We start from the raw sequence: 25,186 nt of genomic DNA on the forward strand, positions 1-25,186 counted from the left end.
CTGCACTATGTGCCTACTCAGACCTGTGTCTGCTAATTCAACAGCACAAGCCTGAGTTGAGCTGTGTCTGGATTTTAGGTCTTTGTGAGAGGATACAGAGTTCATGGCTGCCACTGATCCCACCCCCTCCTGGACTTGATCCACTCCTCCCCACCCTGATCCACACTCACCTGCCCTCCCTTCCCCCTTGCTGCTTGAAGCAGCTCTTACCTGCTCGAGCGCACATTCCTTCTTGCACTGGCACCTGTGGGATGGCAAGGCCTTCCCCCCAGTGCCTCCATCTTCATTGCTGTAGCAACAAGCTTTATTGCACATTTGCAACAGGTGCACTAGTGCAGCAGTCACTGCACCAGTGCAATGGGAGAACAGGATTGTGCCATCAGTTTTACTTCTATATTTCGAACCACTTTGAGTACCAGAAAAGTGGTGAATAAATCTTTTAATTAAATAGATATTATAAAATAAATAAAATAAATACGGTAGGGTAGTCATAAGGCTTGATTTTTGCAAAATTCACTGAGGAAATAACTATTATGTATTGGCTGTATTGATGCCTCTTTTATTTGTGAGATTGAGTTTCCTCACTAATTTGATCAAATATCACATATTTGATCTGATCCATTCATACAGGCTGAGACTTCCATGTGCTGTCTGAAGAGAAGAATCAGAAATGAAAGAACATTTGGGCGTCTCATTCAGCCCAAATGACATTTCCAAGCTGGTCTCTCGCTTGGCAGTCATCCCTAGTGGGAATCATTAACAGTCTCCTGCAAATAAAGTAATCAAAAAGAAAACTCCCCTGAAATCCTCTCTGGTGTTTAATATTTGATTCATTCCCATGTTACTGTGTGTTTAGCCTGCGGAAAAAACCAGCTTCATAGAAATGAGACAAGATGGGCCTGACAAGCGTTCCTCCCATGAATTGCTATTTCAGTACAATGGCATTTTGTTTGCTGTTTTGTTTCCCTGTCTTCTAACATTCTTTCTGACTTGGTGGTGGTGGAGGGGGGATGGAGAAGGGGAGATTTTCCTTGAAGAATGGCAAAGAATAAGAAGGAAATGTGTTCTTTAAACTTTCCAGCTTGTTTTCATCACAGCCCTTGATCGCAAGCACACACTGCTATTCTCTCATTCACTCTTGATTCTCCTCTCTTGAGTTTCTGCTCACCCGTTTCCCATCATTTCGGAAAAAAAGCATTACCCTTCTTGTTACTGATTTAAAAATAAACAGAAAGAAAGAGAAACTTTGCATGCACCTCTCTCCCTCTGTAGCCTATATTAATAAATTGCATGGCAACAAACTGTATTTGTGATGGGTAGACAAAAGCCCCTTTTTCAGAACGGAGAAAAAGAAGGGGGACTATGGTGACTTTTAATTCTATTTGTACCGCTTGGAAATCAGGAAGGTTCCCCCCTCCCTCCACACTTCATTTTGATTTGATTATTTCGTATAGATGGGGTCTCTCGTCCCCCCTCCAGACGCGTGGTGGAAGGCCGCTGAAGCAGTTGGTCTATAGTTCCAATAATCAAATTAACTATTTGCTACAACTTTTAGGGAGAACAGCTCGTGTGTAAAAAGAACAACTCCAAACAAAAAAACCAGAGGCCTCGGAGTCAGTCAGACTCAGGGGGGAAAGGGGGGGAAACCCAGCGGGTCTTTCATCTTTAGAGGCAAATTTGAAAAAAAGAGAAAGAAATCCACAAAAGATGGGTACACTAAAACGAATGAATAAATAAATACGAAAACAGAGGGGAGATAATCAAGTCAAGGGCATTTACTCGTGGGACTGAAAGAAGGCTGTGTGAAATGAAAAGAACAGTGGACCACAGGACTGGTGGGGTTGTTGGCACCATGAAAGGAGATTATAAGGTGGCAAGAGGATGGAGGGAAAGCAAGGCTAGAACAGGCTGCATGTGTGAGGAACAAAGAAAATACTTGTGCAAGGTGCTGGGACAAAACTATCACACCCAGCTTATTCTATGGGCTTATTTTGGTGCCTCAGCTGTGGCTCACTGGGGCCAGGAAGGGTTTTCTGAAGCCTCATGCAACAAAAATGAGGTGATAGCAATGAGGTGATACAAAAACTGAGGCAATTAAGTTTGACGTTCGAATTGCATGGAGGAAATACTGTTTGTGAATGCAGGTTTATATGAAATTTCTCTGCATAAAGAAGACTAGCTTATCAGGGAGAAAAGTCCTAACCCAACTCTCCCCTTACTGAGATAGTTTTTGACTCACAGAGAGCCTTTTTTCCTTTATTAATGTAGGGCAGCATTTCTCAAAATGTGCTCCTAGGCGCCCTGGGCAATGGCAGGACTCCCCAAGACTGTTTAGATGTGTAAAGTGGTCTAGAGAGTGAAAAGTTTGAGTACAGCTGATATAGGGAAGCATTAAAAAAATGTGATTCCCCGGTCCTGCAATCTGAGTTCATTCTATCACCTCAGAACTCTTCCACCTCATTGTGATGTCTGTTAGAAGACCCAGCCCAGTGGCATACCTCACCACTGTGGCACCTGGGGGCACACACCTAGAAAGCATGCAGTCTCTCTGGTTCTCAGAAGCCATCAGGAGGCAGAAAATAATCACTTTCAGTTTTCGGCACATGGCCTTCCCAGCCCTCTCCAGCGTGTGTGACCTCCCCAGCCCTCAGAAACCCTCCAGAGGCAAGACAGCAGGCATGGGGGTGACAAATGCTACCTACACATCTGGCACCCAGGAACACATGGTCTCCAGGACCCTCCCCCAGTATGCCACTAACCCAGCCTAAAGCCTCAGAAAAGCTATTTTCAATGTTTTCCTTCTCATGGCACACTGACCTCTCTATGGTCTTTACCTCTTGTCATGCCACGTCCAGCTTGCAGGAGACACTTCCAGGTTTTGCAGCTCTGTTTCTAGGACCAAAGTCTGTAGTAACAAATTATCTATCCGTCTTCCATCTTCCTCTGCCAGCTCTACCTTACAATTTGTTACTTCAGACAGTTGCCCTAGAAACAAAGCTGCAGAACCTGGAAGGAGTTTTTCAGCAATTTTCAACCACTGTGCTCCAAACTCCTGTGGCACACCTGAGGACCTTTCGTGGCACGCCAATGTGCCATGGCACACCAGTTGAAAATTACTACCTTAGAAGAAGGGGAGGTTTTCTCTTCCTTAGAGGCTGCCACTGCTACAAACTGGATACAAAGGGCAATGGGGGACTTTGGGCCCAATCCCATCCAATTTCCCAGTGCCGGTGCAGTCATGCCAATGAGGCATGCGCTGCATCCTGTGTTGGGAAGGCAGTCACAGAGGCCTCTTCAAGGTATGGGAACATTTGTTCCCTTACCTCTGGGCTGCATTGTGGCTGCACCAGTGCTGGAAAGTTGGATAGGATTGGGCCCTTCCATTCCTATAAATTGGACAGGAATTCAATTTTGCTTATGCTTGTACACCTTGTTACCCACCAAGCCAAATGCATCCTACCAGCCATACACAGTCACTCATCAGGGCCTCACTAAGGGTCCAATCCTATTCAAATTTCCAGCACCAATGCAGCCATGTCAATGGGGCGATCGCTGCATTCTTGGGTGAGATAGCAGTCATGGAGGCCTCCTCAATGTAAGGGGACATTTGTTCCCTTACTTTGGGGCTGCATTGCGGCTGCATCAGTGCTGGGAGGTTGGATAGAATTGAGTCCTACACCTACACTTTTTGGAAGACAGAGGAAGACAGACTTTTGGAAGACAGACTTTTTGGAAGATAGAATCAGAGGAATAGCCTGGCACAGATCAGGGCGGTGACAGTGTGGGAGGGAGGGCAGATCAGGCCCAGGAAGTGGCACCAGCCAAACCCTAAACCCCTTCCAGGGCCTGATCCACTTTCACTGGTCAATGCGGACATGTGCATGTTGCTGACGCAGGTCCGATTTGACCCATGGCAGCAGTGGGAGTTTACCCCAGGAACAAATGTTTCCTTCCCCTGAGGAGGCCTCTAGATGCTGAAATTCTCCTGAGGGATATGGGGGTTGTCTCGCTGGTGCTGCTACATGGCCACATTTGGTGTTAGGTAGGACTGGACTGCCCACTATGACCACCAAGTCCCTAGTTCAACAAGGGAACCAGAAGTAACATCATGCCCTGGCTTTTTAAAAAGTGAAAATTGGGAGCAAACTTGCTTCCTCCCCCAGCAGTTCACCACCCACTTGATCTGCCACCTCCCCTCAGCCAGTGGCATAACTAAGGCATCTATCTGCTATCTCGGATCAAAGAAGATATTGTAGGCCCCCCCCCCCACAACAAAATCAAATTTAATTAGGTAAATAAATAAAAAGTATACCCCATTGGTTAGAGACACTGTGCTGGGGTAAAGAGGGCCAGTTATTTTTCCCCTGCTAAATATAAGAGAAGCACCACTTGAGGAAGTGCCTCTTTACCAGCTTGCAGGAGTAGCTGCCTTTTGATACATGGAAATGAGAGCTGACTCATATTAACACCTTATTGGTTCCATGCTGTATCATAACATCTCATTGGCTCTCAGAACAACAGGTCTAATAGGTCTGTTTTGAGTTAAAGAAATCTACTTTTTGTTCCTTAAGGTCATTGTGTTTTTGTTTTCTGGTTAATTGGCCATAACTTTTGACAGCATACAGATATTCCAATGGGGTTTGTTTCATTGTATTCCGCATTGAATTACCTTTCCAATGATATATAACAGGATGGTATTATTCGTATATACCAAGATTTTCACAATCTTGACCACTAGTGTCAAGCTCAGTTTGTTGCCCCCCCCCCTAAAGCTTGCTGCCTGGTACAACTGCTACCCCCTGTATTCCCTTAGCTAAGCCACTGTTAATAAGTGTTTATATAGTCTGGTGAATATGACCAGGGTCACTTTTAGGACTAATTGCCATCAGTCATTCAGCACTATACATCTGCAGCTGAACACATGAACTGATTACCTTTAGGCGATGTATATAAGGGGTATATGAAACATAAATGTATTTTGTGTTTAGACCCAGGCCCCACCCCCAAGATCTCTCAGTATGTATATGTAAGTATTCCAAACTATGGAAAATCCAATATCCAAGCATATTCTGGTCCCAAGCATTTCAGATAAGGAATGGCCAGCCTGTATTGTGATAGGATGGTTAAAGATCACTGACTGGCATTGTGGGACCAGGTGCTGCTGCGAGAAACTTTATTCTTAGGGCCAGCTCTGAACCATGGGTGGGGCCCTTCCCCATAGCAAGGCTCCGAAGATGAGGTGCACTGCATAGACCATGAGACCCAATGCAAGTTATTCATGTTAATCACTTGAAGGAGAGGCAGGAGTCATCAGGACACCCCAAGCCAGTGTTAGCTGAGCTGATTGTAGACCTGGAGGGACGGACACAGGGCCTGGGAGCACCACCCTCTAGGGGTCCTGTATTGGAGTTGGTACAACTCCGTCTGCTTCCAAGAGGTGGCAGGATACTATCCATTGAAAGGGTTAAGCCATAGCCCAGTGACCCTACACTTTACCTGTCCCCTTTGGATGACCTATATGGGGGCGTGGCCCAGACACTATAACTTACCCTTCTTCTCCGAGCACACCCTCTCTTCCTCACCAACCACTGACCAGACAAGATCGCTCCCAGCAGGGCTCTGCTGGTGACGCCATCTTGACCACATGGCACATGCAGGACGAGGCAGCTTCAGGGCCTTGTTATCTTTTAAGTTAGAGTAACCTCTGATCTCAATCAGATGCTGTAACCATACTTCTAATGAATCTCCTTTGCAACTTCAACCAGCCAATGTTGTTTGTCTTTCTTGATTAGCAGTCAGCCAGGTGTGGGAGGCTCCCTGGGTTGATTCCCAGCAAGAGGGGGGGGGGTCTGCTGCTGAAGCTACTCTGCTTCCCCCCTAAAGAGGAAACCAGTTTTAAGAAATTCCTCCAACATCCCGGAACATCCCCTTGGGGATGGACTGTGGGAAGAGCAATGGCTCAACTCAGGGACCTGCTGGAGGAATTCCTCAAGGGTTCCCTTTAATCCTGGGTTGAATGACAGTCCTGCAGCATGCAATAGTAACCCCACCAGAGATTGATGTAAGGAGTGCCTGGCAAACCCTTCCACAGGAGCGCTGGGAGGAGGTCAACACCAAGGTAGATGGCATGTTGCACTTGAGTAATTACAGTGAATGGAGCAGCTGCCTTAGGACCTGTAAACTCCTGCCTTCTCCTGTCCCTTCATAGTGCAGACCAATGACTCCAAATAGGGCCTAGGAGCTGTACTCACACAAGATCCAGGGGGCCACAAGCATTCGGTTATCTATATGAGCCAGGGCCATAAAACACTGCCCCAGTGTCCAGGGCAGTAATGTTACAATGTCATGTGACGACACTTCCAGGTTGTCCCCAGAGGAGTGGGTGCTCGCCCTTTAAGAGGAGACTTCACAGGAAAAGGAATGGGTGGCACAAAATTGCCAGAGCCTCCTCCTCTTGGGATAACCCAGCAGTTCTCCCCTTGGAGAACCCAGGAAGAACCTGCCTGTTCCTTATCTTGTGGAAGCTCCACAGGAGAAGGAACTGGGAGCATAAAGCTGCCAGCACCTTCTCCATAACTAGGGTAGAATCTGAAGGGCAGTAATGTGTCCTCTATTGGCCTTGTACCTGGGGTAGGTGCCCCTCAGGCTCTGCCCTAGTCACAGCTCCGATTTGAGCTGTTCTTGTGAGGCCACTGGCATGCAACTGTGTCCACACACCACCTGCAGCAGAGCTCTGGCTGTGCAAACTGGCATGCAGCATTTTGTGACAGCCGTAAATGTACTTGCGCTGCCAGAACACCAGTTCCAGCCGCCCAAGGCCCCCATAGGATCGGGCAGTCATGTCACAAGTAGTGATAGCCAAAAGCCCAGATGGCTTTTTAATGAATTATTATTAGGCAAATACTGGGAAGCTGGGGTCTGTATCATTTGCTATTACCCATGATAGCTAAATGGCACACCCATGCCCCCCAGAGGTGCCTATCAGTCTGGCAGGCCAGTGCTGGAATCAGGGTGGTGGACCTGATGGGCCCTTGACCATATCTGAGCTCTTCCCTCCCCCCTGGAGATCTACAGCTGCATTCCATCCTTGATAAGCGTCTTTCTGGCTGCCTAGGTGCTACATAATCACCTTCCATTGAGTTGTAAATTCTTAGCAGCTAGGACTGCAAGCCCCTTCTGTGTTACTGGGTTACTTTGGTTCAGGCTTTGCAATGCTACTAGGCCTGAACTGCACATATTCATGACAGTATCCAACAAAGCTCTTATAAGGTTTTTCGGTATATTGGTTATCACACGTACAGGCCAGGCAGCAATGCCATGGAGCAAGGGAGAAACTAGAATGCAGAGGGGGGCAAGGCGTTTGCCCCAAGGGGTTGAGGAATCTCCACACTGGAAGGCAGCAGCAAGTCTCTTGATTCCTGGAGTGCTTTTCCAGCAATGCTCTCCCATTAAGAGCCCAATCCTATGCATGCCTACTCAAAAGTAAGTCCCATTATAATCAATGGGGCTTACTCCCAGGTAAGTATGGATGGGACTGAAGCCTAATTTTACAAGCCTGGCAAAGGCAGTCCCGACGACCACGTGGAGCAAGAGGCCTAGGGATCAGCAGAGACCTCCTCCTCCTCTTCCTCCGGATCAGTTGGGGGCTGCGGCGGAAGCAAGCAGGTCTCTGGCTTGGCCTTCGTATTCATGAGCTGGGGGCACAGAAAGGCCCGTCCAGCTTGTAATCGCCCTTCGATCCTCATCACTCTTTGCTTCCTTTTGAGATGTTGGAGACTGGAGACAGATGTTCACGTCCCCTGCCTTGGGGGGGGGGGTTCATCTCTTGAAATTTGCCTTCCCCCACTGTGGTCTCCTTCCAATCTTCCCCTCCCTCTTTCTCCTTCTCTGGAATCGCATCCAGATTCCCCCCCCCCTTGCACTCTGTTTATTAAATCCACATTGGTGCAGTGGCGTAGCTAGAGGAGGTACAAAGCACTAAGTCTTGCAGCGTGCAAGGGGTCCGTCCTCCTCCCCTTCTGAGCCATTCCAGGGGGGCGGAGCAAAACGGAGGCGGTTCGGTGGCACAGAGCCCAATTCTAAGAAGGTCTCCTGAGAAGTAAGTCCCATTGAACTGGATGGGGCTTACTCCCAGGCAAGTGTGGATAGGATAGCAACCTCAGGGCCGAATCCTAGGCATGTCTACTCTTCTAATCGATGGGTCTTTCTCCCAGGAAAGTGTGGATGGGATTGTAGCCAGCACCACCAGGGTGACACCAGAGCGGGTGCAAAGCACTAAGTCTTGCAGGGAGCCTCACTGCAGCGTACAAAGGGCCCTCCCCCTCCCCTATGGAGTCATTCCAGGCTGGGGGAGCAAAAAGGAGGGATGGGGCCCCTTACACGCCGCGGTGAGGCTCCCTGCAGGACTTGCACCCCCCTCTAGCGACGCCACTGCATTGATGCACAACCTCTAGCAGCCTTTAAGCAGATGCAGGGCCACAGCATAAAACTTGCACCCTGGAAGTGGGGGGGGGGGGCTTTGGGCTGGTGATGACTTCCTTGGGTAGGTGGGGAGTGCGGAGGGTGCTCCCAGGAATCTGTGATGAGGTGAGTCACAGTGGCACCAAAGCCACCCAGGCAGGCACACACCGTCTCCCCCCCCCCCCAAATTAGTACAATCAAGTCCCGGCTGCGAGTCTTTGGAACGCTCGTACACTCCAGACCCCAGAGGTGTGAAAGTCAGCCCTGCGCCTCGGCTCCTGGACTGGCTGCGAGTGAAGCTGCTACTTCCAAGGCTCGGCCAATCGGGCGTGTCTCTCTCCAGACCCCCCCTTGGAAACTGCTCGTCGAGTTTGTTACTTTAATTACCGACTTGTTACCGGGGGCAGGAATGTAATGAAGCTAATTGCCCCAGCATTTCTCTCCTGTGAAACATCCAGGGTGGCTTTGTCTTCTCCTCCCCCCCATCTTCATCGGCAGGAAGAGGAGGGGGGAGATTTTAATGAAAGAAAATGAACAGCATTAACATTATTTCTTGGGCGAGGGCAGGAGGGGGGGGATCCTTCCCCACCACACATAAGCGTCCCACTGCCGGGCAAACGAAGCTCAGACAGGGGACATGGTACAGAAATGGTTGGAAGAGAAATTGGGGAATGGGAGGTAAAGATGATGATGATGATGATCAGTAGCGTAGCTAAGGGAGCGGCAGGGGTGGCAGCTGCACCAGGCAACAAGCTTTAGGGGGGCAACAAGGTGAGCTCGATACTAGTGGCCAAAAGAGTGAAAACCTTGGTACGTACTAATAATACCATCATGTTATATATCACTGGAAAAGGGAATTTAATGCTGAATGCAGTGAAAGAAACCACTCTGGAATATCTGTGTTCTATCAAAAGATACGTCCAATTAACCAGAAAACTTTGTTTACTTAATAAATTAAATTTGATGTCATCGTTTAGGAAAGGCTACAAAATCTTCTTTGACCTTGGGTAGCATTTGCCTTCACTATGCCCCTGATGCCACTATTATATTATAATAATTAATAATAATAAAAAGGTGTGTGGGGGATGTCTTAAAAGGAGCTATGCAGCCTGCCACAAAATCTTTTTGGCCGCTGAGAGACCCAGGCTGCCATCCTATCCACACTTACCTGTGAGTAAACCCCATTGACTATAATGGGACTAATTGCTGCATAGACTGGCATATGTTTGGGCTGTCAAGGTCCTTTAAATCCAAGTTGCCCAGTTGCTAGCAGGATGGTTGAAATGGTATGGTATAATTAATGTATTAATGTTTATTATTATTCATTCGTTCGTACCATAACAATTTCCCCTAGAACGCGGTGACTTGAATGGAGGAAAAGGTAGTTTTCTCTCCCTCTGGATCTACGTTTTGTGAGGAAAGAGACCTCATTCGTTTCAAGAGAAGAAACACCTGCAGGAATGAAAGGGCAGGATCCAGCCTCCCCCCCCCCAAAAAAAAAGAAGGGGGGAAAAGACTTTTTTTTCGTTTCTGTTGATTTCAGTTGGAGAAATCTGACTATACTGAGCTGCCTCCTATTGAAATCCATGGGGTTTTCAAGGACTGAACAGTGACCGGGGAATGATGTCTCATGAACAAATTTGCACCAGCGCATGTCCTGTGTAAGTGTCCCATTTTTCAAGAAGAAAAGAATGGAGGCAAAATAATCTAGATGAGACTAAAACAAACAAAAACAAAAAACCAAACAACCCCCCCCAAACAAAAAAAAACCCCAAAAACCCCATTCCATGTGAATCCTCAACCGAGAGCGCCGCATCTAATGGCTCCATCTGCTTAGAATCCAGATGTAAGTCAAGCAGGGCATTTTTCTCCTTGGCTGTAGGTTTAAAGGGGGGGGGGGAATACTGTCAAGATTCACCTCCTCTTTGAGATGGAGAAATGGGAAGCTCCCCAGCTCAGTCTCTGGGTGAGAAACGCTGGGATGTTTGAACCCCCCCCCCATTGTCTTTCTCCCATGAACCAGGTGTCACTGAGAGACCCCCACTGCCCCACGTCGTCCTCTGCCACCGCCTACCCACCTTGTGTCTTGTCCCGTCCCCCCCGCCCTTGGTCAATTTCACAGGGTGCCCGGCTTCTGCCAGAGTCCAAGCCCTTGATCGCATTTCACGCTCTGCGGGGGTCCCTTGGTGGTTCAATTGAGCGTGTAACACTCGGACAAAACAGGTTTCGCGATGACATCAAGGTTTCTCTCCTTCATCCCAGGCTGGGGGGGGGGGCGAGTCAATTTCTTTTTTCTTTAAAAAAATGAAGGGTGGAAACCTCCCTATTTCTCTCTCTATTTCTTCCTTCTTCCTCTCTCTCACTCTTCACTCTCTCTCTTTCTTCCTTCTTCCCCCCCCCCCTCTCTCCTTCCTTCCTTCCTTCCTTCCTTCCAAGGTATATATGATCAGTTAAAAAGAGGAGGCTTAAAAGCCGGGGCAAATCGGATCAGGGAAAATCGTCACCCAACTTTCATTCTTTCCAAAGGAGGCTGATTGAATTAAAGGGCAGGGAGGCTGCTTGGAGGGGGGGGGAAGGAGAAGGAGGCTCGGGACGTAAATGGTGTGTATTAAATTCTAATTAGAGATGCAGGAATCAGCCAGAGGGGAGTTGGACAGCTCTCTCTCTCTCTCTCTCTCTCTCTCTCTCTCTGCCCCCTCCCTCTCTCGCCCGCCCCCCCCCAGTTGCCAGCCCAATAGACTGATGAGTTATTGTCATGTAAAAGCGCCCGCGATCAGACCCACCGCCTCGCTATTGTCCAAGCGGCGAGAGCCAAGTTTCTGATGAGGACGGGATGCTCCAGAGACCTGGGGCGAGGCAGCGCATAGGAGCCCTTTTTCCATAAGACTCGCCTGGGCTGGGCGCGGGGAGGCCACTCTGGAAGCGGGCGCGGAGCAGCGAGCATCTCTCCGCGGCCGGGCTGCCCCTCTCGCCCCCTGCCCGTCCGACCGGAGGCTGCCCCGCTCCCCCGCCCCACACACGCTGGCCGAGCCCCCGAGCGAGCCTTTTCAATGTATAAAATGGAATACTCCTACCTCAATTCCTCCGCCTACGAGTCGTGCATGGCCGGGATGGACACGTCCAGCCTGGCTTCGGCTTACGCGGACTTCAGCTCCTGCAGCCAGGCCAGCGGCTTCCAGTATAACCCCATCAGGACCACTTTCGGGGCCACCTCCGGGTGCCCGTCCCTCACCCCCGGATCCTGCAGCCTGGGCACTCTCAGGGACCACCAGAGCAGTCCCTACGCAGCAGGTAAGCACCTCCGCCCCAGGGACGCCCGGCCAGCCGGCCAGCCCGCCAGCCGCCCCCGCTAAGCCCGGTCCAGCTCTAAGCCCGACCTGAACCCCCGTCGCCTGGCCAGCCTGTTTAGGATTTACCAAACGACATTTGCTTACCCAAATGAAAGGATTTATCACGTTAGGAGCGATTGCGGGGAAGGAGAGCAGAGCAGAGGAGGGGTGGGGGGAGAGAAAGGAGGGGGGTGTAATTCACTTACCCCGCTACACTATCCGAAGTCACACCCGAAACCGCCAACAAAATTATCTTAAGCTGCCAAAATGATCGGCATAATTTATTTACTTCGCGAGGGAGACGGGAAAAGCTGGGAAATAATTAAATAAGCCGAGAGGAAAGCTCATTACTGACACTGTCTTCTTCTTCCTCCTCTTCTTCTTCATCACCATCATCATCAGCATCATCTTGTTTTTCTTCCGATTTTTCCGAGCAACAGCGAAGAAGCCACCGGGAGATGTGGGGCTGGGGGGGGGGGTTGTCTCCCCTCCTTCCTGACTTTCTTTCCCCTTTTAGCATCGGGCTCCAAGGAGGACTCGGGACCTGGACTGCGTTGGCCAAAGGCGGCTGCGCTCCTGCGCCATTCAGTTCAATGGAGGAATCTTTTCCCCCCCATTGAATTCAATGGGAGCAGAACTGCATCCTCGGGGGAGCCTCCTGGCACTTTTTTGGGGGGGATCCTCCAGGCACTTTTTGGGGGGACCTCCTCCTGGCACTTTTTTTGGGGGGGGGGGTTCCTTTTGTTTCACCTTTTAGAACGTGCTAACTTGGTGGCGTTTTTAGACACGGTGGTCCTCCTCTCGTGTGAATGCTCCGCTGCGGATCCGCTTTGCGAACCCCTTCCGGCTTAGTGGTGGATGTCTTGGGAAGCCTACCTTGCAGGGAGAGACGTGCCTGGCCTCCCAAAGCCCCACTCCCAACAGGGTGACCAGATGTCACACCCACCAAAGAGGTGGGTGCCACCAGGCACCCCAAAATGTAGGACATCCCAGAAAAATGTAGGTCATGACCAAATAAAAGCTAAAAATATTTGTATACTGATTTCATGGGGTTAATTTAAATTCCATATTACTTATTATTAAATTTAAAACTGTATTACATCTAATTGATTACATATTTATTCATTAATTCCAAGAAGGCTCTGCGCTGCCTGCTCACAGGGAAAAGGAGGACACGAGGCTAACAAAGAGGACATGTCCTGGGAAAAGAGGACATTTGGTCACCCTGACTGCCGCCACCCCCCCAGCCCAACAAGGGGCACCAAAGAAGCGCATTAAAAATGGTCCTTGGAACCGTTTCCATATAATAGGCTCAAACGGATCGCTTGCGGGGCACGTCCCTAAACTGGTTCTCTTGCCCCATTATCTCCATTCCGCTTCAAAAGGTCTTTTTCTCGTTCCCTTCAACCCCAACCTTCAAGTCCAGCCAGGCCAGGAAAGGGCATCCGATGGACCAAAGGCTTGGGGTCAATTCGAATTAAGCCCCAGTTCGATTCTCGCACCCAATCGGGCTTTCCAAGCCCTCTGATCGGAACCCCCCCCCCGCAACATCTCACCCCCCCTCTGTGTCTCTTGCCCCCCTTTAGTCCCCTACAAGCTCTTCACCGACCACGGGGGCTTGAACGAGAAGCGCAAGCAGAGGCGGATCCGGACCACGTTCACCAGCGCCCAGCTCAAGGAACTGGAGCGGGTCTTCGCGGAGACCCACTACCCGGACATCTACACCCGCGAGGAGCTGGCCCTGAAGATCGACCTCACCGAGGCCAGGGTCCAGGTAGGCACGCTTCTTCTGCGGGGCCATATGCGCAGTTTCCGCCTTGGGACCATGAGCGTAACGCGTGAACGGGACAGGCTCAGATTGGGGACACGCATCTTCCAAATCCCCACACAGCCATTATTAAGCTCCTTGAGAGCCGGGGTCGCTGTCACTCAGTGGAGCCTACCTCGCAGGGTTGTTGTTCAAGGGTGGAAATAATCCTGTTCTCTTCCGGGGGGGGGGGAATAGAAGTGGAGCAATATAGTACCAGGAGGATTCAAGGATGATGGAGATGCAGACTCAACTGTGACTCTCCGGAGAACCCAGAAGGACAGCCCGAGGAGGAGTAGATGCCGGGCACATTTTCATGCTCTGCTGTAGCAAAGCACAGGCTGGAAATTGATGTGGGCTTTAGTGTGGATAATTCAGTTCATTAACATCAATGCATCTTGTGTGTATGTGCTGGGTCTCCGGTTTACCTTGAGTCTAGCTAGTTCTCTATCAGCCACGTTTGGGGGGGGGGGGGCTTCTGTGCTGGAATAAAATAGGTATAAAATTTGATAGCCCAAACTAGTCCCATTTAAACCCTGCAGACAGGGAGTTGGGGGTACTTTAGAATTAGTTTTATTTATTTTTTCACAATTAGTGAAATTCATGCTCCGTGTGATCACTCATGCTTGGGGGATGGGGTAGCCAACATTTGTCTCTGTGTCAGATTGAAAGGTCTTCCCCCCCCTCCCCGCCTTTGGCTCACTTGCTGTACAGCTCAAACCTCTGGCTGGCTGGCTATTCTGCAAGGGCTAAGAGACCTTGAGGCAGGGACTGGTTGGGTCAAGAGCAGTGGTTTTCAACCTTTTCATGCCATGACCCCTGTCTGTCTGTCTGTCTTCTGTGAGACTGGGGACCCACCACCAATCCCCATCCCCCTCCCAGGACCCCACTCCTGTCACCACCCACCCCACCCTCCCTGTTTCCCCCTTTCTTTTGTGTCTTCACAACAACCATGTGAGGTAGTAGCCTGAACAAGGCCAGCCTTATGAGTTGGGGAGCAAGACAGTGGGAAGAAGCTGTGCAGGATTACATCAAGAACTCAGTTCTGATAAGGCAGTACCATTATGGGGTTGGATCCAAGCCCCCTCTTGCACAGGCTTTGAAAGGTTAACACAAACCCCCACCCACATGAGGCTTCACAACCCCATTTGGGTCACAACCCACATGTGGGCTGAAGAACACTGGTCTAGAGTTAACTCTTTCTAGAATTTTGACCTTTCTGAAAAGGTGAGCTAAGTCACAGCCCAATCCTATCCACACTTTCCTGGGAGTAAGCCCCATTGTCTCTAATGATACTTACTTCTGAGTAGACATGCATAGGATTGGGCTGTCAGTTCCAGTCCTTATCTGCAAAGCTACTGCCTAGGTTTATGTGGAAACATCATGGATAATAACTTACCAAGCAAAGTGTAAATCTGGATTCTTAAGAAACCGACAATGTAACTGATCGATATGCAGTTACATTACAACTCCAGTCCCCTTTGCTATAGGTTTATAACTAGATTTGTTGAAGTGAAGAATCCACACAGCACTCTATGCACCCTATGCTTTTACCATTCTTTGACATCCTGATTGTGAGCGCAGAGGGTTGTGTGTGACAAAAAATGAATAACATGGGCTATTCGGTAAACTTCATCTACTGCATGGAAGTTGGTACGGAAGCAGTTTAGTTGTACAGAAAGCCAGAGATATGTCCAGGCCAAAGCAGGCCTTGGAAAAGCATGGCGAGGCAGTGTAGGGGAGGACTAAGGGTGGTTCCAGATGTTCATGAGCAGCACACAGAGCATGGAACAGGAAGCCAGGACCAGCTTTAAGGTCGTCAGACCAATTGCTCCCAAGTGGGCCCCACGTCTAAGGGCCCTCCAGTGCTTGGATAATCTACTCTAGTGTGCAATTATGTATTATAATATGCTTAGCTCCATTTGATCCATTAACTCACATACACTTTTTAAATGCTTATTTTGTTTTTGTTTTTTTCCATTCTAACATAGAGTTAGAAATTCTATAATACATTTTATTTGTATCTCTAAGATTCCGCGGACCTTGGCTGTGAACCTGGGGCTCACAAAAAAAAAAAAAAAGCTTCCAGTTGGGCCCCGCAGCTCCTAAGGCCAGCCCTGCAGGAAGCAATACAAGGGTCAGAGATGTCATGGCTCTTTTGTGCTACACTAGATGTGCCTTCTAGTGACTGGCAAATGCATGGAACATAGGTGGTCAGAGCCATCATTCAGACACTCACAAAACACACCAGACAAAATTATCATGCTAGGTCTAGAGTAATGGGCTACCTAACTTAGCATTTTTTCTTTCTGCCTACCAACAAAGGCCATCAGATTTCAGCCACACAACTCTACAGCTAGATCATGTATGTCTCCCACATCTATAAATTGAGATATAATAGGGGATTGTGCACTTACCCTCTCAAACAATCGTGGGTTTTTTTTTCTCCAGTAGCAATTTCAGCAGTAAAATACTGCTGTATTTCTGTATTGCCCACACTGCTACTTTAATGGGGAGTGCATTATTCATTGTGCCTATCCAAAGGATGTACTTACAGCTGCCATAATCTACCCCGGTTTGAGAGGGCAAGTACCAATGCACTAAATAACATAGCTAGTAGCCACCTAGAGCCAGGATGCTGTAGTGGTTTGGGAGTTGGACTTTGACCTGGAAGATCCAAGTTCAAAACCCTACTCAGCCATGAAACTTCATAGGTGACCTTGGGCCAGTCACTATCTCTCAGCCTCACCTACCTTACAGGGTTGTTGTGAGGACAAAGGGAGGAAACTATGTACACCACCTTGAGCTCCTTGGAGGAAGGGTGATACAAAAATGTGATGTGTGTCACAAAGAGCTATTGTTACTAATAGCCATAACAATTCTTTGTGGCAGGACTGCTGTTCGCACATAGGTACTGCCTTGCTTTATCTTATTTGTTTATATAGTGCTGTCAATGTACAAAGTACAGGTCCCTGCCCCAAAGAGCTGGCAATCTAAAATTCCAACACAAGAGAGACAACAGAGGAAGGGTTGGAAAATGGAAGTACGGAAAAACGGGAAGGTGTGTATATCTCAGTTATAAGTACTTTAGCATAGTCACAGTCGAGTAGAGGGGTTATGCCAAGTTCTTCATGGAAAAAAGTGGGTTGTGAGGAGGGATTTGAAGAAAGTAAGAGATGAGACATCACACAGCATGCCTGTCTATGCATGTCTACTCAGAAGTAAGTCCCTTTGTGCTCAATGGAGCTTATTCCCAGGAAAGTGTGTATAGGATTGCAGTCTGAGCCAACATTCTTCTCTGTTGAATACCACTGAGTGAATGTAATCTCGCAATAAGGCAGTTGTCTGTAAAAGATTGCCAAATGGGAAGAATTTTATTTCCCTAGATTTTTGAAGGGGAATACTTGTGTTAAATTCTATTCATTACCTCGCACACAACTGTCTTTCCATTGAGTTACATGTCATGCATGCCATTTTGCAGTGACTGCTCCATACAGGGGCATTTGTATTTATATCTGTTATACAATCAGGATTGTAAAGAATGACCTGCCCTCTTCTGGGTATACTTTCAAGTTTGTTTAATACAGAAAGGTTCATTCTTAGAACCTTTTATAGATAAAAGGTTGGATTGCTTTCCCATTGTTTGCCACATATTTGAAACACTTATATTCTGCGTTCATGCTCGATCACAATCTTCCAAGGCAGCTGACCACAAGAGAAAAATTAACCAATTTTTTAAAAAAGCAATTGTGACTGATGAAGAATCTGAGGGGACAATGATGTAAAATGTTGTCTCCCCTAAGCTTCAGGTGTTTCATATGTTTAGGGCACTAACCCTATGGCCAGCCTCGTTCATTATTCTGGATTATATAGAACAAAAAGGGCAACTGCCTGCTAAGGCTCCTTAGGGTCCAGTCCTATCCAATTTTCCAGTGCTAATGCAGTCCCAATGCAAGAGAACAAAAGTTCCCTTACCTTGAGTAGGGTTCCATGACTGCCTTCCCCGCTGCAGAATACGGCGTAAACCCCTTTGGCACAGCTTCATCAGTGCTGGGAAGTTGGATAGGACTGGGACCTTAGAAACATGCACCTGCTAAGGCTGTTTAGAAACATGATAAAGGAGAGACAAGCAGAGCTTTGAATCTCCTAGTTCAGTGGTTCCCAAACAGTGGGTCAAGACCTAATTTTTGGTGGGTCGCAAAACTGACAAGGCAGATTAGGCTACGTGCATCAAGGGTTAAAGAACCTATTACTTAGGGGTGGGCACTGGTGATGATCACCATTATAGCCACAGAAGCTGGTAAAGTGAAACTTTTTTCTTTTTTACGATGGATCCTGATGCTAAAGAGTTTGGGAGCCACTGTAAAGAGCGGTTTTAGCAGGAATCTTTTTTCTTTTTCTTTTTTTTGGTGGAAGTAAGCCCCACCAAATTCCATGAGAGTTGTTATGCCCTGATGAACATGCATGTAGGACTGTAGCATCAAGGTTCACAACTGGACACAATACAGTTTTCAACTATGCCCACTCTTGGGAACATGCTGCATCTGCCACCTCTCTGGTGGAGATTGGTATATGGGCAGGATGCAGGTGATGGCATCTGGTTCTAGATGCCTTTAAAAGGGGATTGAACAGAGTTCTGGAGGAAAAGCCCATCACAGGTTACAAGGTGTGATGGGTGTGTGCAACCTCCTAATTTCAGAATTGCAGCTCAGAATACCAGGCGTAAGGGAGGGCACCAGGATGCAGGTCTCTTGTCTTGTCATGCTTCCTGAGGCATCTGGTGGGCCACTTTGAGATACAGAAAGTTGGACTAGATGGGCCTTTGGCCTGATCTTCTTATGTTCTAAATCAATGGTGTCAAACACAAGGCCTGTGGGCTGGATACAGCCCCTGAAAACTCTCTGGCCCATGGGCTCTCCCAGCACCACCATCAGCTGCTTTCAGCACATCATCAGAACCAGGGGCCATCCACTAGAATTGTCAGGAGAGTTAAAACAGGCAAAAGAAAACATTTCTCTACCCAGCCTGCGGAACTCCTTGCCACAGGATGTGGTGATGGGCCCTGGGCCTAACCCAGCAGAGCTTTTCTCCTGTCCTTATGTTCTCTCCTCCCTCCCTCCATTCCAGGTCTGGTTCCAGAACCGCAGGGCCAAGTTCCGCAAGCAGGAGCGGGCGGCGGCCGCAGCAGCAGCCGCGGCCAAGAATGGCTCCTCAGGGAAGAAGTCAGACTCCTCGCGGGATGACGAGAGCAAGGAGGCCAAGAGCACCGACCCGGACAGCACTGGTGGGCCTGGCCCCAACCCCAACCCAGCACCCAGCTGTGGGGGTGGCGGTGGTCCTAGCCCTGCAGGGGGCCAGGGGGGGCCAGGATCAGGGCCAGAGGCAGGCAAAGGCACTGCACCTGGAGGCTTGGCAGCAGCAGCAGCGGGGCCCGGGCAGGGCTGGGCTCCTGGGCCGGGGCCCATCACCTCCATCCCGGATTCCTTAGGTGGGCCCTTCGCCAGCGTCCTGTCCTCGCTGCAGAGACCCAATGGCACCAAAGGCACCTTGGTCAAGAGCAGCATGTTCTGAACAGCTGGCAGGGGGTGGGTGGGGCTAGGCCATGGAGGGGGCGGGGCCAAGTCTTTTCTGGGCAGGGCGCTCCTCCAGTGGCCATGCCCTCCACCGAGATCAGAAGGATTTGGCACCCGCTTCAGGCACCTCTAGGAACTGCGGGCTGCAGTGCTGATGGATGGACTGTGCCTCCAGCCTCCGCCTTCCCCCCTCCCTGCCTCTGGGGGGCTGGCTCAGGTGAGGGTGATGGCTTTTCTTTCCAAGAGAGAGGAGCCCCTCATCATCCCTTTCCAGGAACCGGCTTGGTGGTGACTTGCAATGGCCCTGCTGGGCTAGTCCAACTTGCTCTACCTTCCTTGACTGCATCCAGCATCCTTCTGCAGTAGATGATGCTGCACCTGACTCCTCCTCTCCTCTTGCAGCCTCTTACCAGGATAAAACTGTCAACCAGCTGCCAGTGCTCTTTTCCTGTTGTTGCTGTTGTTGCTGCTACTGCAATGTAATCTCTTCCCCCTCCCCAGCTGTCTCTTAGGACTGATTTGCAACCAGCGTGGGCTCCCCACGTCCTGTTTCTGACTCACGGTGCCAGGAGGCTCATGGGGACATTTGTGAGTTGGCATGGCTGCTGCCTCACTGCACCCTCCCACTGTACCCATGTAACCTTGTTAGTAGGCACAATTCCTATTTTCTCACTGACTCCAGAGTACTTCATTTGACACCCCCCCCCCCCAATTTCTTTTAAGCGGCAGGGCTGTGCCCTGGAATGTGTCAAGTCAGAAAGAGACCCCCAACCCACCCAAAAAACATGTGCAGAGGGTACATATTTTTCACCACATAAAATCATCAGGGGACACATACACACAGTATGACTTGGAGAGAGGGTTGCATTTCTTTTGATTGACCACTAAGGCACTGACTCCATGTATCCTGGAAAAATGTGCTTCTACTGGAGCAAAGTAACTGAGGTGTGTGTGTGTCAGGAATGTGCAGTGGAGTGGGTGGGGAGGCAAGTGAGCATCAAAAAGTGATGCTGCATGTGAGGTGAGCTAGCACTCACAACTCATGCACTATGTGCATGGCTTGTGTGTGCTTGCACACCTCACATGCAACAGCACTTTTCAAAGGACTCCAGTGGAGGCTCTGCCTCACCTGTCATCCCACCTACCTCATGTCCCTGGGGTATGTGCGTATGTGTGATGCTTGTGGACTCTCCACTTTTGTGCTTTGAAACTAGATTCAGCAGCTACTATGCAGGCATACACTAATTGTGGGGATTCTAACGTAGCATTGGGGAGCTAGATCTTATGCCACACTGAAAACAATCAAAAGTAACCTGTTTTCCAGGCTGGATCCCTTTGAGGGTAATTCAGGTTCTTCTATAGGCTGCACATAGAACCTCATGGAAGTCACACCATGTCCTGCTACCTTCTTCCATTAACCCATTTCTGCCCAGCTCACAGGTGTACACATTTGATCCCTGTTGCATTTATGCAATGTTGAACCAAAATGGCATTTATTAAACAAGTATATCTACTTTTGTCTGATCATTGTCAGAAGATGCAGCTTAGCCTACATTAGGAGGGTTTCAGGCAGTATTTATGACTATGAAGGACAACAATGTAGGTCTTGTTCCCACAAGCATGTTCATCATTTGTTGACTGCAGCATCCAGTGCATGTGTGAACAGGCCATCAAAGATTTAATACTCCAGACAGACACAGCATCACACACACCCCTCTGCAATGCTTATCAACCGCACTTGCGTTTCACACATCCAGCTGCAAGTCATCAATTATACATTAATGACGGGTCGAGAAATCAAGTGATGTGCAAGTATGTGTGGAACAGACTGTGGCCCAGCCCTGCACAGCGTGTTAAGGTGAATTGGCCCTGACCATTAAGCATGACCAATCCTCCAATTATTGCTATCTTTATTAGCATCGATTGGTTTTTCACTGGTGCCCCACCCACCCCCTACTACCCCTTCTCTTGGAGTTCCTGCAAACCCACTGTAATTATGTATTTAATGTACAGGGAGGTGAGCTGACTCTCTGTCCAAAATGTCCTCCAAGGACTTTCAGGTGAATGGGTTATATTCATTCTGAAGATTCCAGTCCATGCAGTTTCTAGGCATCCCTTGTTAGGGTTTTAAAACATTTTATTTTAAAAGGCACAAGGAACTAGGTATTAGTTATGTCGACAGGTATGCTTTAACATATTTTTTTTCTGTGTCTTTCTACGACTGTGTTCTGTGACTCAATTGTATAGTGTTAATATTGATACAAACTTGTCTACTCTAGTTAGACGTATAAATAATGTTTTCGCTCTTTGTAGTCTTTATGGTGTGTCTATGGAGAAATGAGGTTCTCACTGGTTAAGTTTCTTTGCGTTTTGAGAGGCCAGCTTCATGCAATGGTATCTGCTTTGGTTATCAGTTGCATGTTGTCTTGCTGCTTTTTTTTTTCCCTTCGTGTTGGAATCTGTTTGTGAGCATTAACAGTCCTAAATTATGTTTCAGGATTTTCAGATTTATTTATATGTGGTTAAAATGAATGCTTCTATTTAAAAGGGGAATATTTCTACATGTGCATATAGTTTTCCAAGAGTGTACCATTAACTGATTGTTGATAATAAAAACAAAAATCAAATGTAGCCCCCTGTACTTCTCTGGCCCTAATTTACTTTCTTCCTAAAGAGTTTTGGACCAAACTAGTCTGATAGAAAGGGAAAATTGATCTGATGACATGGTCATGTGAATAATAAAAGATAAGTGCTGATGTAGCATAAGGACTGAGAAATTGAGGGTCAGGACTTCCCAAATCTCATCTCTGCCTTGAGTTTACCAGGTGGCCTTAAAGCGAGCCAGCCACTCTGTTAGCCTCAGCTACAGTATGAGGATAATAATATTAACTAACCATGCAAGCCTGTGCATGTTTACTTAGAAGTAAGCCCCACAGTATTCAGGTAATAATAATAACAACAATAACAACTAGGTATTTATATACCACCTTTCTGGTCATCGGATTACTCCTCTGACTTTATTCAAGGCGGTTTACGTAGGCAGGCATTTCTAAATCCCTCAAGGGGATTTTGACAATCATAGAGGTTCTCTCCTTCAAGAACCAACCACATTTCAGAAAGGATCTTCCTGGTTTGGTCTCACTTCTGGCCTCCCAGGCAGGCTGACAAACAGCTCCATCTCTCACATGGAGGACAGCCAAGACGCTTCTTGCTCACACCAAGAGCAGGTGGAATCACTCAGCTGGGCTTGTCACCTGCTTCAAGGTCTCGCCATTCTCAGTCGATCAGGGAGCTGCCAGTGTCCTCGAACTGGCAGTTATCTTCTGAAGATATTTTCGGGCTAAAGTGTAGAGCAGGTAAAGTGTAGAGCAGCATTTCTCAACGTTTTTCCCCTGCTGCTGATGTCATCAGCTGCTGCTTCCAGGCTGGGAGGCCAGATGTAATGTGATAATCACTGGTAAGGGGCTCAGGGCAGACCAGAGGGCTTTCTTGAGCTTGCGTAAAGCACACCCTGGATCTCTGCCCACTGAACCAAGCCTCCTACTGTTGCATTTCACATTGCATTGATGGTCTCCCTGCCAGACGGCAGGACTCTGGGGATCCTGCATGTACCACCAAACACCACCTCAAGTACCATCAGTGGTATAAGTACCACTGGTTAAGAACTCCTTGTGTAGAGGATTGCAGGCTTACTTACTTTGCAGTGTTGTTTGAAGGATTCCGTCAAGATAATGAACATGTAGCACTTTGCATGCCCTGAACATGATATGCAAATGTTGAGTATTATTATGAGTGACCACTGATTGGCACTAGACCGGGGACAAGGTCTGGGCAATGATTATTATTTCTTACATGTATATCATGTCTTTCTTCCATCACGGGACTTACAGCAGCATAAGCTTTCAGTGCAGTCACTCAGCCAAGCATTAACCATACCTAGATCTGTTTTGTTTCAGCAAGGTCACTATATCTTGTGCCCTCAGCCTGTGCCGTGTGAGACCTATAGGCTCTCATGATTGAGAATGTTCTCCACCATCTCTCAGTGGTACAGTATCCCAGACTGCTGCACATATCATTTGTTCCATACAATTTAATGAGACTTATGCAATCCTCATTTCCCTTTGAGATACTGCATTGGTATAAGATACTGCATCTTAGTCTGTTGAAAAGCTTCCTCACCAACTGAATATTCCAAAAAGGCAGGCAAGTACAATAATACCTTGATTTTCATCCACTTGACTTTCATCGCTTTGATCTTTCAGCCATTTTCAATTATAACCACATTTTACATTTCATCCACATGCTTTCCTCTCTCATCCTATTTCATCCAACCATGATGTTCTTTGACGTTCTGATTTTTGTTCTTGTTTGTTTAGGTTTTGCACGCTTTCACATGTGTAATAGAGTTAATTATTTAGGTTTTTCACCAGCCAAAATAAACTTGTAAGCTAAATAAGGCTATGCCTTGACATTCATCCATGTTCGACTTTCATCCATGTTCTGGTCCCTAACCAGACAAAAGTGCAAGGTATTGCTGAACGTGTCTTGTTTAAAAAAAAAAAAAAAGGAAAAAGAAGCAGCAGCAAAGGGGGTGATGGTGGTGGAAGAATTAGCACCAACATAAGCCAGAGAAGAAGTGAGGTCAAACCCTAGAGTGACTCTTCCATTCATCCATAGGAGGCTGTGTTATCTTGAATCAGTCCTTTGACCCAATAGGTCAATATTGTCAGCACTGACCATCTCCAGAGGTCTTTCCCAGCCTTGCCTGTCAGTGCCAAAGACTGAACCCAGGATCTTCTGTAGGCAAAGCAGCTGCTCATCCACTGAGCGACAGCATCTCCAACTTTGTTGATATGACTGCCATGTTTCTCTTTTACTTCTGTTCTATGCCTGACAAGGGACCAGAGTGCATAGTTCATGCTGGGGATGGAACAGAGTAATTGCTGGGCTTTATTCTGAAAGGGGGGACAGCCATGATTGTCTTACCCCTTCCCAGAAGCTCTGGCTGTGAGATCTTGTCTAGCAACTAGTGAGGCTTATCCACCTGAAGGTGCCAGGGGCTTGAACGTGGCTGCTTTTGCATGGCACTGAACCACGGAGGTACAGCCACTCTGGAGGCTGTATCCTTAGCATCCAGACTGTTAAAAAGTTCTAGAGTTGTGTTCTTTAACAAAACAAATATTTAAGATCTCATTGGAAACTGCTTCAAACCTCCCCATATGGCTGCTTTGCTGATAGTGCTTTGATGTTTTTTTAACATGCATTTTAAACATGCTTTCTTTTTTCGCTTAAATGAATACTTGTCTTTTGGCCCTGGCTATGTCAGTTTCTACAACTGCCCATGCGTGCTAAGTTGTCAAAGGCCCTGTTGTCGTTTCTCTCTGAGATGCTTCCCCTCTTGTATTTTTTACACAGATAAAAATTGAAGTGCTCCCAGTGGATCCAAGTATGGGACAGCAAATCATGAATAGAGTTAATTGTGCTGACTTGGAAATGCCAGAATCCCTTGCAAGTGACCGGTGTCTGGAAAGGCTGCTTGCAACATAGGCAGAAACAGAATAAACTGACACATTTCTTAGGGTGGGATAGAAGGAAAGATCCAAGATGTGTGTTGCTAGTAACTGAAAATATGACTTACAGCTATAAGGAATGGAGATTTTATTGTGCTTTCTCCTTTGATGTACTCAGGTACAGTATTTAGGGCCCAATCCTATGCTGGGGCAGCACTATGCTCAGTGCACGGCCCCAGCAATCACCATTGTGTGAGTGCCATAAGGCATGTTGCTACTGCTCCGCCCTGCCAGTAAGCCCAACCCCAGTGGTGGAAAGGCCAGCACCAGTCAGTGCTGGGCCTCCGTGCCAGGAAGATGCTGGAACACCCAGCGGTAAGTGCTTCCACTGGCCAGCGGTGAGGCTTTCCAGAATAGAGGGAGGGCTGGGTAAGGCGGAGGGAGGTCAGAACTGGGTGGAGGGATGGCGGACCAAGGGGAGGATTGATCCCAGAAAGGGGGGGTGGA

The 25,186-nt window shown here is 48.1% G+C and overlaps 1 protein-coding gene across 1 annotated transcript; it reads left to right on the forward strand.

The window, feature by feature from the left end:
* The first annotated feature begins 11,510 nt into the window (after window positions 1–11,510).
* Window positions 11,511–19,167, forward strand: PHOX2B (paired like homeobox 2B). The gene is made up of 3 exons (XM_066632556.1): window positions 11,511–11,751; window positions 13,376–13,563; window positions 18,724–19,167. The coding sequence occupies exons 1-3, from the start codon at window positions 11,511–11,513 to the stop codon at window positions 19,165–19,167; spliced, it is 873 nt and encodes a 290-aa protein (XP_066488653.1).
* Window positions 19,168–25,186: the final 6,019 nt, after the last annotated feature.

The sequence above is a fragment of the Tiliqua scincoides genome, chromosome 6 (genome assembly GCF_035046505.1).
Source record: "Tiliqua scincoides isolate rTilSci1 chromosome 6, rTilSci1.hap2, whole genome shotgun sequence".
Lineage (NCBI taxonomy): Eukaryota > Metazoa > Chordata > Lepidosauria > Squamata > Scincidae > Tiliqua > Tiliqua scincoides.

Coding starts and splice junctions, on each gene's coding strand:
- PHOX2B (XM_066632556.1), top strand. CDS start 11,511: ATGTATAAAATGGAATACTCCTACCTCAATTCCTCCGCCTACGAGTCG. Junction 11,752..13,375: donor GAGCAGTCCCTACGCAGCAG/GTAAGCACCTCC, acceptor GCCCCCCTTTAG/TCCCCTACAAGCTCTTCACC. Junction 13,564..18,723: donor TCACCGAGGCCAGGGTCCAG/GTAGGCACGCTT, acceptor CCTCCATTCCAG/GTCTGGTTCCAGAACCGCAG.